This window comes from Peromyscus leucopus, chromosome 19, assembly GCF_004664715.2.
Source record: "Peromyscus leucopus breed LL Stock chromosome 19, UCI_PerLeu_2.1, whole genome shotgun sequence".
Taxonomy (NCBI): domain Eukaryota; kingdom Metazoa; phylum Chordata; class Mammalia; order Rodentia; family Cricetidae; genus Peromyscus; species Peromyscus leucopus.
Window position 1 is genome coordinate 70,293,082 of NC_051079.1, and position 11,663 is coordinate 70,304,744.

The window sequence follows — 11,663 nt, forward strand, 5'->3', positions numbered from 1 at the left end:
AAAATATAAAAGCCTTCATCTGCTAATTCATTTATCTCTGAAAAGTGCTACAAAGAAAGACTAAGTCAAAGAGAAAAACACTTTTGTTCTCAGATAGTGAGTGACTGCAACCCCTTGGTCAATTTTGTTGACACAAAGGGATTTCCCAAACAGGTATAATAATGCTATAAACTTAAAAGTATTTTCAAACATCAAAAAACATAACAATATAGTACAGGTACTCATAAATTTGCCAAGAATGTCAAATAAAGATGTTCTAAATAATTACAATTTTTAAAGCACATGCATGCCAAGTCTTGGGATTGGGGTATAAATAAATAATGCACCAGAACTATGCAAGGGGACAAGTAAATTACATGCCATTCTGTATCACAATGGGGACCGGGGACAGAGTTCAGCTGGTCGATGCTTAGTTAGCATGCATGAGGCCCTGTTTCAATCCCAAGAACCAGAGAAACCAGGCACAGTGATGTACAATGGTAAACCCAACTCTCATGAGATGGACTCAGGCAGGATAAGAATTTCAAGGTCATGCTAGATGTGCCCACTGATGCAGTTGTGGCCTGAACGTTATAGGGGTAACCAAATGCTTTCTGATTGGATTTGAAGACTGCTCCACAGAGGGCAAGTCAGGCTGGCTCCAGAGATATCAGGCCCTAGTGGGAACGCTAGGCTAGCGCTCTGCTAACTAACTATTCAGACTGCTTTCTAAGTATTTACATTTTTATATAGAGACCAGCAAATACTGTTCTCACCTTTGGCCAAACCTCTCGCCTAACAAGACTCTTGCTGCAGTGGGCAGCAGCTTATAAATACTCTTAAATGGTCAAGGGGCTGAGAATAAGTTCTATAGTCTTGGTTCTTAAATGAGATATATGTCCTGATTTGAATTTACTTTTGTAAGTGGTATAAGGTAAGAATGCACATTTATTATTTTACATATAGCCAGCCACCCTCCTGTCCTGGAAGCCATTTTTTGGAGTGACTGACACTCTTGGTAGGCTGTGAAGGTTCACTTCCAGACTATCAGTCTGCTCCACTAGTCTCTATCTACCCTGTCTGGGGTGTACTTACACTTTATACTAATATACAGTAAGTGCACATTCTTTAGAATTGCAAACTATGTGTGTGTGTGTGTGTGTGTGTGTGTGTGTGTGTGTGTGTGTGTGTGTGTATGTGTGCGCGCGCACGTGCATGTGTCAAGTTACCTCCAAATGATTGACAATACATGTGTCAGGCCCAGAAGCTACTCTGTATGTAGGAAATCAGCTTTATAGGTCAAATAAAACTATCAATTAAGTTTTCATTCTCTTGGGGGCTGAAAGGATGGCTCAGCAGTTGAGAGCACTGGCTGCTCTTCTGAGTGACCGGGGTTCATTTCCCAGCACCCACATGGTAGCTTATGGCTGTCTGTGGCTCTAGTTCCAGAGGATCTGACACCTTCACACCAATGCACACAAAATAAAGTTCTAGAAAAAAAACTTTTTTTCATTTTCTTACTACTAGTGTTGGGACAGGGTCTCGCCATAATGGGGGACAGACCATCAAAGTCTATTAAACCAGAAGCAAACTTTATTCCAGAAAAAATTAAAAATTAAAAAAAAAAAAAAATGTGGGTCACAAAAGCTTATCAGCTAGCTGAGACCACAGCCAGTGTTGAAATTCTGAGGCTGTGGCAGCCGGAAGGGCTATGGCTTCTTTTTATAATAAGGGGTAAGCATGAGACATAGACAAAGGCATTTTTACAATTTTGAAGTTAAACTTTTAGAGACAAATGGTTTTAGGTTTTTACAATTTTCCATCAACAAGGTTTTAAGGGGTTTCAGCTAAACAATATTTGTGTATCCCTGCAGCCCTTCCTGACTCAGTTAGTTGATGTTTGCCCAAACCTGCAACTTCTGACAGAGCTGGGCTCCCATGGGGAGGAATACGAAACAGGCAAGGCAGGTTGTCACACAGAACTCATTAAAAGTCAACTTTGGTTTCGGTAGTGAGTGGTGGGGGTTACTGAAGAATAGCTAACCCCAGGGCTGCAAAGGGCAATCTTTAGCAAAGAAAACTAGCATTTGGGTTGTTGACAGAGCTGCCCATCATAAAACACAGAGGGGCCCAGTTAAAAATTAATCCTTTTTTTTTTTTTTTTTTTGTTAGCCAAGCTGATAGCTCTCTGTTTCCATTCCTTAAGTTTATAATTTTATATTTCTATACTCCTGGACTCTTAACTAGCTACAGAATGGGAGAAAACATCTGCAAGTCAAGTCATGTAACTAGACATTCAAAAGGCAAACCAACGAAGTTTGAAATGAGGAACAAATTTAATAACCATTTTCCTAAAGATATAATAATGTCAACAAATACAGAAGAAGAGAGTACTGTGGTTTAGATATGAAGTGTCTTCCAAAAAGGCTTGTGTTCTGAAGGCCTGATCCCATCTGGTTGGTTCTGGAAGCTCTGGGAAGTAGGTCACTAGGGACATGTCCCTGGGGACATATGATGTCCAAGGCCCCTCTGTTCCCTTCTCTATTTCCTATCTGCTATGAAGTGAGTAGCCTCCTTAAGATCCTGCAGTACAATGTACAGCCTTACTAAGGCAGGTCAGAACCAACAGGCCAGAAACTCTGAACCCGTGGGCCAAAATGGGTCCTTCTTCCTGTCAGGATCAAAAGGTCTACACAGATGCTCAACACCATTAATCTTAATGAAATGTAAATCATTAGAATGGCCAAACATAAATTATAAGGGAGAAATAACACTTTTCTAAGTTACTGAGCATTTATGATGACAACACACATGGACTGCTTAGCAAATATGGATCAGATACTATGAAACAGGTCTCAGGAAATCCAAGTGATTAATCTAAAACGGGTCTTCTGACAACTAGGCTACAAGTCAGTAACAAAAAAAGGTAATTTTAAAATATCAAATGTTTGGAAAGTAAACCACATTGGAATTTATTAAAAAAAGTTCTTGAACTTTCTGGAAAACAGAAAAAATACATAAAAATAAATAAACAATAAGTTGGGAGCACTCAGCCTTAATGGCACAACTCTGAATTATATAAATGCTGGGTAATCCATCTACAGGTGGGGCAGATCTCTCCTTCTTCCTCCTTTCTTTTCCTCCCCCTCCCTCCCTCCTTCTCTCAAGACAGGGTCTCACTATGTAGCTCTGGCTGGCCCGGAACTTGCTCTGTAGACCAGGCTGTCCTAGAAACCACACAGATTGCCTGTCTCTGCCTCTCAAGTGCTGGGAATAAGGGTTGTGTACCACCACACCTAGCGAGGCTCAGTTCTTTATCTATATACCCTAGTCTTATTCCAGGAGTGTGGTTTTTGTTGGTCAACATTCCTTTTTTTGGTTTTAGTTTTTGTGTGCTTTTGAGATAAGGTTTCTGGTAGCCTGGACAGAGCTTGAACTCACCCTGTAGCTAGGAGTGGCCTTGAACCGGACCCTACTGTCTCTACCATCCAAACGGGGATGACAGACCGCAGGACCACGCCCTGCTGCCAGTCACTTCAGACACTTCAATTTTCCCACTATTTTCTCTAGGAAACTCAGACTACTGTTTGCATCCTATCCTACACACTGTCCTGAAGAGCGACAACAGAGTATCTGGGTTTCGTTTTGTACCCCCAGCACCTAGCACAATACATAGCACCTGTCACTGTTTTTATCAAGCAGATCAAGAATTCTAGATTCCAATAGAGATAGAAATCTTCAAGCTCCCATGGCTCCTGGGTGGATTCACCTTCCAAATCACTTTATCTCTAGAACTTCAGTTCCTTCCCCTCAATTGCAAAAAAATTCAGAATGACCCTTAAAGTTCATAATATGCTGGGCATGATAGTGCGTGCCAAGACAGGAAAACGTGGAATTCTAGGTCAGCCAAGGTTACACAGCAAGACACTGTTAAAAATAATAATCCTGCCAGGTGGTGGTGGCACACGCCTTTAATCCCAGCATTCAGGAGGCAGAGCCAGGTGGATCTCTGTGAGTTCGAGGCCAGCCTGGGCTACCAAGTGACTTCCAGGAAAGGCGCAAAGCTACACAGAGAAACCCTGTCTCGGAAAAAAAAAAAAAAAAAAAAAAGATGGTCTCTCAAAGGAGGGAATCAAAAAGGCCAAAAGCAAAGAACAAAAGTAAAAAGAAAAAAAAAAAAAATTGGCACCATCAAGGAGAGCAGCAAAGGTTAGTGCCAGAGTCAAGAGAGCTGAAGACTGAGTCCCAGAGGTTTGGGGAGTGTGTGGTTTGAACTACTCTGAAGTTTAGCCAGGTTGTGGCCCTAGATTACATTTGAAAAGAACATCCAGTGAAATGTGATAGACTGGAAGTGACAAACAGCAGAGTCCAGTTTTAAAGCCCCACCTTTGACCTGTGGATACTTTGGAAAGGTGTGGTGGACTGCGAAGCCAGGTGTGAGGAAGCAGCTACCAAGTTAGCTATGGAGCTGGAGAGGTGGCCCAGTGTGGAAAAGAGAACTTGCTAACAGACGTACACAAAGAGAAAAATGTAATTAAAAATTTTTAAAGACTTAGTTATGGAATGTCTTGGAAAACAAGAGAAACAGAATTATTCTTAAATTTGGTCCTTTGTGGACAGTGGTACCATCTGGTAAAATGTAGAGTGCTGGGAGAGAAGTGAACTCTCAGCCTCGTCTCAATGGAAACGTTACATTCTTTCTCTCTAAGCCTGCTTCCACACTACACCTTACATTATTATTAGCATAAAACATGTTATCAAAAACAAACACCATAAACACAGGAGCGCGCACGCGCACGCGCACACACACACACACACACACACACACACACACACACACACCCCTATGAAAATATGGCCAAGGCCAAAGCAGTCGGGCATCAGCCATTGATGAATATCCTGAGCAATTTACTCAATTATTCTCAACCACGGGTCTTCACACCTGACTAATATTACTATACAGCCACCACTGCTCCAGCAGTCCACGAAAACAGTGAGTGTGAAATCGCTGACTGTAGTTCATCAACAGTGTTCATACTGACCTAATTGACACGCCTGTTGACTTTGTCAAGAGCAACAGCAGTACTAAGAAACTTCTAGTTGGGTGTCCTGTTCCCAAGCTCGAACTGAGGCCAACTCCTCACCCCTTTCTCCCAAAGGACCAACTTAGCCCAGTCCTTTGTAGGTGCAGAGCCGATCTGAGCGTGGGCGTCTGCACCTGGGCTCCTTGATGACAGCTCTGGAAACTCAGTGCACTCATCCCCAAGGACAGTCAAACCCTGAGTCACCAAGCAGCAACCGGCTATGTAAACATAATAGAAGTTGGGGCGATTCACCTTCCATTGCGTCCCAGACAGGCACCGCCTTCCCAGAGCCCAAGCAGGGTCCTTTCCCAGCCAGCTTGACTGCACAAACCGCCCAGGGCTGCTTCGGGACCACAAACGCTGGGACTCCAGGGCAGGTATCTCCCAAGACTGACACTAAACCCTGGCTCGTACAGCCGAGCTCTGTGCCTCTCCACCCGATGACCCCCATCCCATCTCAAAAGAATGCTGTGGCAATGGATGCCTGTTTCCTCCTCCTCCTCCTCGCGCTGGAGGAGGGGCCCCCACTAAGCTCCAGGCTGAGGGGAGGCGACGGTGCGGGTGACATGTTCCCCATCACTTTGCCCGCTGTAAAAAAAAAAAAAAAAAACTGTGCACTTCTCCTTCCTGAAGGGACAGACCCGGGTTATCGCACACGAATTCAGCCAGCGAGGCATACAAGACGGGGAGCAGTGCTCCCCGAGGCCTACTGTGCGCAGCCCAGCCAACTGTGCGCGGTCCCCACGGCCTCCGAGCCCCCCCTGGTCCCCGCCGGGCCGGGGTCCCTTAGAAACGCGGAACCAGGGACACACCGGAAGAGCGGGCACTCCCTCGGGCCTGTGCCGAGGACGGCCGAGGCGGGCAGGGGACGGGCGGAAGGGACAGGGAGACATGGAGGGAGGGAGGGAGGAGACTGGGGACGACGACGGCGACGCCGCCGCCGCCGCCACGGAGCTGAGCCGGCGACACGGGAGGACTCGGGAGGACGGCGAGGGGGTTCGAAGGGCTGAGGCTCTGCCGCCGCCGCCGCGGAGCGAGGGGCTCGGGGAGGGAAGCCGACAGGAACTCGGGAGCAGGAGGAGGAGGAGGAGGAAGCCGCCGCCCGCGCCGCCGCCCCCGCGCCGCCACGGCCCGGAAAGTAGGCCCAGCGCGGAGGGGCCCGGCCGCGGCGCCCGTATCCGTCCGCCCAGCGCTGCGCCCGCCCGGCCAGTCGCTGCCGCCCGCCCTCCGCGCCGCTCCCGGCGCACCCCGCGCCCATCCGGGGACTCGGTGGCCGCCGCGGGCCTTACCGGAGTCGCCGCGCGCCGCGCCGTCCCGGGACTTCGGGGGCGGCCCCGCGGCATCGTCGCGGCGGCCCACCCCTCCTCACTCGCGCTCTCACTCGGCGGGGCGCGCACGCGCGGCACCGGCGGGCCGGCGGGCGGGCGGGCCGGCCGGGCGAGCGAGCGAGCGGGCGGGCGGGCGGCGGCACCGGCCGGACCCAGCCCGCCGGGCTCACAGGGCTACGGCGCCCGGACGCTCGGGCAGCAGCGCTCGGACCGCGCCGGCCTCGGCGGGTTCCATGGCCCGCGGGCCGCGGCGGGGGCGTTGGGAGCGGGCCGTGGGGGGCGGGGGCGCCGTTGTGCGCATGCGCGGCCGGCCGGCCAGGCGGCGGCGGCGGCGTCACCGGGCTCGGCGAACCGCCGGCTTCGGAGGCCTGCGGGCCGGCGGGCCTGGGTGTGTGTGCACTCGGCTCCGGAGGTCCCTCGGTGTCGCCGACTCTTGTCTCCACCCCGGACCTCCGAGGCCGGTGCGGACGTCAGCCCTCCCGTCCCTGCACCCACCCCCACCCCCACCCCAGGGAACGGCAAGGGTCCGAGTGTGGTTCGGTTGTCATGCGCTTGCCTATGTCACTTGTGTTGACGGTCACCTCTGATCCCAAGCAGGCCAAGTGTCCCAGCCCATCCTTCTACTCCGGACTCCTTTCTAAGCGTACCTGCCCAGACCTCCTCCGGAGGGACGAAAGGCCGGGGAAGGAACACCTACCCACCGAGATGCCCGTGGACTACCGGCAACCTGCTGACTTCAGCGATGCACCGCTCTCTCCCAGGCTCCATTTTAGCCTGGAAGTTTTCCGTGTCGGGAGTGCCTTCTTGTCTGTTTTAACTCCGACCAGTGATAAAGTCACAGCAGGACAGACTGAAGCCAGGTTGAGAATCCAGTATCTAGCAAGAGTGTGCTGACTCGCCTTTAATCCCAAGATCGGAAAGACTGTAATATAAAGTTGAAGCTAACCTAGGCTATGTGGTAAGTTCCAGGCTTAAGTGAGACCTTGTGTCAAAATGTGAAGGGAAAAAAAAAAAAAAGATCAGTAAGCCAGAAGTATTATATGACCTCAGAATTCTTAGTGGGGTAGTTCAAAGTAATAGCCCATGTTTACCTGAGGCATACAAAAATAAATAAGTCTTCAAGCTGAACAATTAGAGCCTGGGTGATGAAACAAGAAAGACACAAAACTAGAATAAATGCTTAAAAAGTCAAAGATTAGTAAGATCTGAAGAGAAACCAGATAACAGCTCAAATGCTAAAATAGGAGTTTTAAAAATCTTGGGCAGTGGTGGTGCACGACTTTCATCTGAGGGAGGCAGAGGCTGGCCAGTCTCTGAGTTCAAGGCCAGCCTGGTCTACAGAGCGAGTTCAGAAAAGGCTCCAAAGCTACAGAGAAACCCTGTCTGGAAAAGCAACAACAACAACAAAAATCTCGGGCTAAGGGGATGACTTAGCGGGGTAAAGCATTCCTCGGAAAGGCCTAGCAGCCAGAGTCCGTGAACCCCAGTGACACGAACTCCAGAGTCACCCCACGTGTGTGCTGTGCCACCCAGGCCCCACACATACTAATATATTCTTTTAAAACAATGTACCAGAGTAGATTTTTGAAAACAAGATTGGTTACAAGTGAAAAAGTAGGAAGAGGCTTTTGAAGTGAGTCTTGGGAAATGGTTACATATTAACAAGCAGGGATGGATGGTGAAAGTCTTTGCAGGTAAGAACCAGGTTACAAAGGGAGAAAAAAAAATCAAGTTTTGTGTGCCAGGTAGTTCATGTGAAGTTTGTCACTGAAAAAGAAAGCTCAGGCAGGCCTAGAAGCTGAATTGAAAGTTTACAAGAAAAATCACTGAGAAAAGGCACTTGCCACACAAACCTGATGACTGGAGTTTGAGTCTCCACAGGAACATCCTGGCATGTACACCCACACACTCTCATGCAGACACACACAAGCTATTTTTTAAATCATAATTGTTTTTGTAAAACAGGATTACACTGTGTATGCAATCTGGCCTGCAACACATGATCCTGCCTCAGCCTTGGGAAAGCTAGAGTTGCAGGCATAGTTACAGGGATGTTGAACTTGGCAGAATCTCAAGTTAACCGAAAACAAGGACATACAGCCAAGATCTGCACCCGATGACCAACAATGATTACTAGCACATGTGTTTAAGTGAATATGTAGTCCTTCATAGAGAGTCTCCAGTCCTTCCGGCAGTCAGCCCTGGGAGCTCTCACTGAACAGGTGAATCAACTAATTGAAAGAAGTTGATTGCCACATTCTTTTTTAAGATTTATTTATTATGTATACAGTGTGCTGTCTGTATATTTGCCTGCAGGCCAGAAGAGGGCATCGGATCTCATTATAAATGGTTGTGAGCCACCATGTGGTTGCTGGGAATTGAACTCAGGACCTCTGGAAGAACAGTCAATGCTCTTAACCTCTGAGCCATCTCTCTAGCCCCTGAAACTAATTGAAAGAAATTAAGAAGTTTGCTGAAGGCCACGTGGGTTTTCAGCAGATCTGGGGGCTTGAAACTCACTGTTCTTCTGTCCTGCTTGTAGTCGCATCCATTAGGAATATCCTTGAGTTGGGGGTGGGGGGGTATATATGGAAATGTATTTCATATGCACTAGGGCTAAAGGCGGACATTGGCTGAAAAAACCTCACTGTGGGAGTGAGAGGGTGGGAGCTGGGGAGATGGCTCAATGGTTCAGAGCAGGCATTGTTCACAGGGGACCAAGTTCAGGTCCCAGCACCCATCTCGCTTGCTTGCAACCACCTGTAACTTGAGTTTCAAGGGATCTAACCTCTTTTGGCCTCTGAAGGCAGTGCTCTCATATACAAACCCACACACAGACATACATATAATTTATTTTCTATGTATATGACTCTACTCAAATTGTACGTATATGTGAATGTATATCCTATTTTCTGTGAGAAGGATTTGAAACAATTTTATAAGAAATATATGTAAGGTGAAATAAATGAGTAAATCAGGATGAAGGGGGAAAGGAAGAAATCAGAGACAGTAAGTACGTTAACTAACCCAATAAGTCATACAGTAATACAGCTGATTAAAAGTCAGTCCAAGCAGAATAGGTTCACTCACAGCACTTAAAAATCACACCAGTCTGTTGTTTGGGTGACGTGGTCTTTTTAATGGAGCCAAAATGAACCACTGCAGTTACTGTTGTGTGGTTACTACAGTTCCCACTGTACAGGTGCTGGCTAGGGTGTGCTAGCAGCTGCAGTGCCCCGGTCCTACAGGGTTGATTCTTCATAGCATCCCTCCTAGACAGCAGTTACCTCGTGTCAGGAAAGTTAAGGGGAAGCAAGGGCCTCGGCAACACACGGTGGCTGCTTTTCTCACGATCTTGCCTAAAGCACGGACACAGTCTGGTCTAACGCGGGTATTTCCAGGACCTCAGAAGCAGACCAGGGTCCAAAGAAAACTGACTAGGGATCACCCCGATCATCCTTTTCTTACCATTTACCGCAGCAGCGTGTGGCTTTTCCTGTGAGCATTTCCCACCCTTCTCTCCCAAGCCTTCAGTTTGGTTCCTCCTTTTATATTTTACCCTGCCGCTAGTGAACATGTTTGAACTATAAAAGTACAGTGTGGTGCTTCTGGGCAAGAGAACTTTTCATGTGCGCCATGAGACCTGGCCACCTTAGTTCTAGAGTAATGGCCTGTGGGAGTCTGCCTGAGTCCAGCTCCGACCTGCTCTCACCTTTTGAAGGGTTCTTGGGTGGGGGAGAGAGGAATGAGGAAATGATAGAGATGATAAGAAAGACAGACACTCGGCCGGGCGTTGGTGGCGCACGCCTTTAATCCCAGCACTCGGGAGGCAGAGGCAGGCGGATCTCTGTGAGTTCGAGGCCAGCCTGGGCTACCAAGTGAGATCCAGGAAAGGCGCAAAGCTACACAGAGAAACCCTGTCTCGAAAAAAACCAAAAAAAAAAAAAAAAAAAAAAGAAAGACAGACACAGGATAGCTTGGGGAAGGCCCTGGGTCAATACCCAGATGCCCAGTTGTTTATTCAAAAGGGCTTTTTATAATGTGCCAAGGGGAGAAGCAAAAGACCTCCCCCTTGCAAGATCAGGGCACACCGTACAGCCAAATGTAGACCCTTCCAAACACCTGGTAACCACGCCCATGGCCAAATCATCTCCTTAACCCAGCCCTGCTGGGTAAAGCAAGCTCAGATTCTCTGACCCTGAGTAAGGTCTCACTAGATAGCTTCTGTGGACCACCACAATGCCCCACAAGCAGAGAAAGCACAACCTAGGTGTTGGCCTGTCCTCACAGAGCCCTGAACCAGATGATCTCAGTCCTATCCGGATAGTTTTCAAGTGTGTGGCCAATAGAACACCTAGGGGAAGAATGCTATTAAAGAGCTTTGTCTTTAGCAACCAGTTCTAATAAAGACATGAAAGTGTTTCTCTGTGAATCCTAGATCGCTTCCCTAGTTCCAGACACCTTTCTTCCTGTGTCTGTAAAAGCATTCCCAGCAGTATCTCTCCCATCGCAGACTAAACCAGAATAAAGCCACTGCAGCCTGCCTCTTACAGCTCCTCTCGGGGAGGAGGAGACACGGGCACATATCTGAGTGAGCACATACACTGAAACAAGCCCATCGCCCTAACATGCTCCTCCCACCTGTCACTGTTGTCTCCTCCCGTGTCCCTGGGCAACCACTCATCTCTTTTCTGTCCCTACAAAGTTCTGTTTGAATTCACCAGTTTAAAAGAAATAAGAACATTCTATTGGGGATGGAAGGTCCAGTCCCTTTCAGCACATGTATTTGAAAATTACCTGTGCTTTGATGAGGCCGTTCCATTTTGTTATCAACTGTCTAGAACAATTCCTGCCTACTCTTCACTGCAGACCCCTCAGGTGTCTCCGGTAGATGTGCCAAACTCAACCACTTTCCACCTAGGTACAGCCCGGGACTCGCTCAGACCCCATCTGTCTTACCGCTGGCCGCTGAGGTCATTCTTTGAATAAGCCAAATGTGTTCTCCTTTTCAGGCTTTTGCGCATTAAGCATAACACAGTGAATTAACCTCATGTGTTTAGAATCCAACTAATTCAGCCACACTGTTACATACACTGCTATATTTTGTTTGCAAAAATATTAAGGTTTTTAAGGCTGGGTCTGGGGGTGATGCTGACGTTCACCCCTTTTTTGTGATGTGTTTCTTGTAGTGTCAGAATGATGATAGCATCCCCAAACATACTGGGAAACATTCCCAGTACTTTTCACTCACAAAGAGTTTCCAGTCTTACAC

At 48.1% G+C, this 11,663-nt stretch overlaps 1 protein-coding gene across 3 annotated transcripts in view; it reads right to left on the reverse strand.

Moving 5' to 3' along the window:
• Znf236 (zinc finger protein 236) overlaps positions 1 to 6,444 on the reverse strand; it is a 98,368-nt gene extending 91,924 nt beyond the window's left edge. For 2 of the 3 annotated variants that reach the window (XM_028873887.2, XM_037197225.1), the window contains exon 1: positions 5,316 to 6,135. In XM_028873887.2, coding sequence (XP_028729720.1) covers positions 5,316 to 5,514 — 199 coding nt within the window. In that variant the 5' untranslated portion in view covers positions 5,515 to 6,135. Of the gene's footprint in view, positions 1 to 5,315; positions 6,136 to 6,352 lie in introns of those variants that run through there. The other variant, XM_037197224.1, reaches the window with a different exon arrangement.
• Positions 6,445 to 11,663: the final 5,219 nt, after the last annotated feature.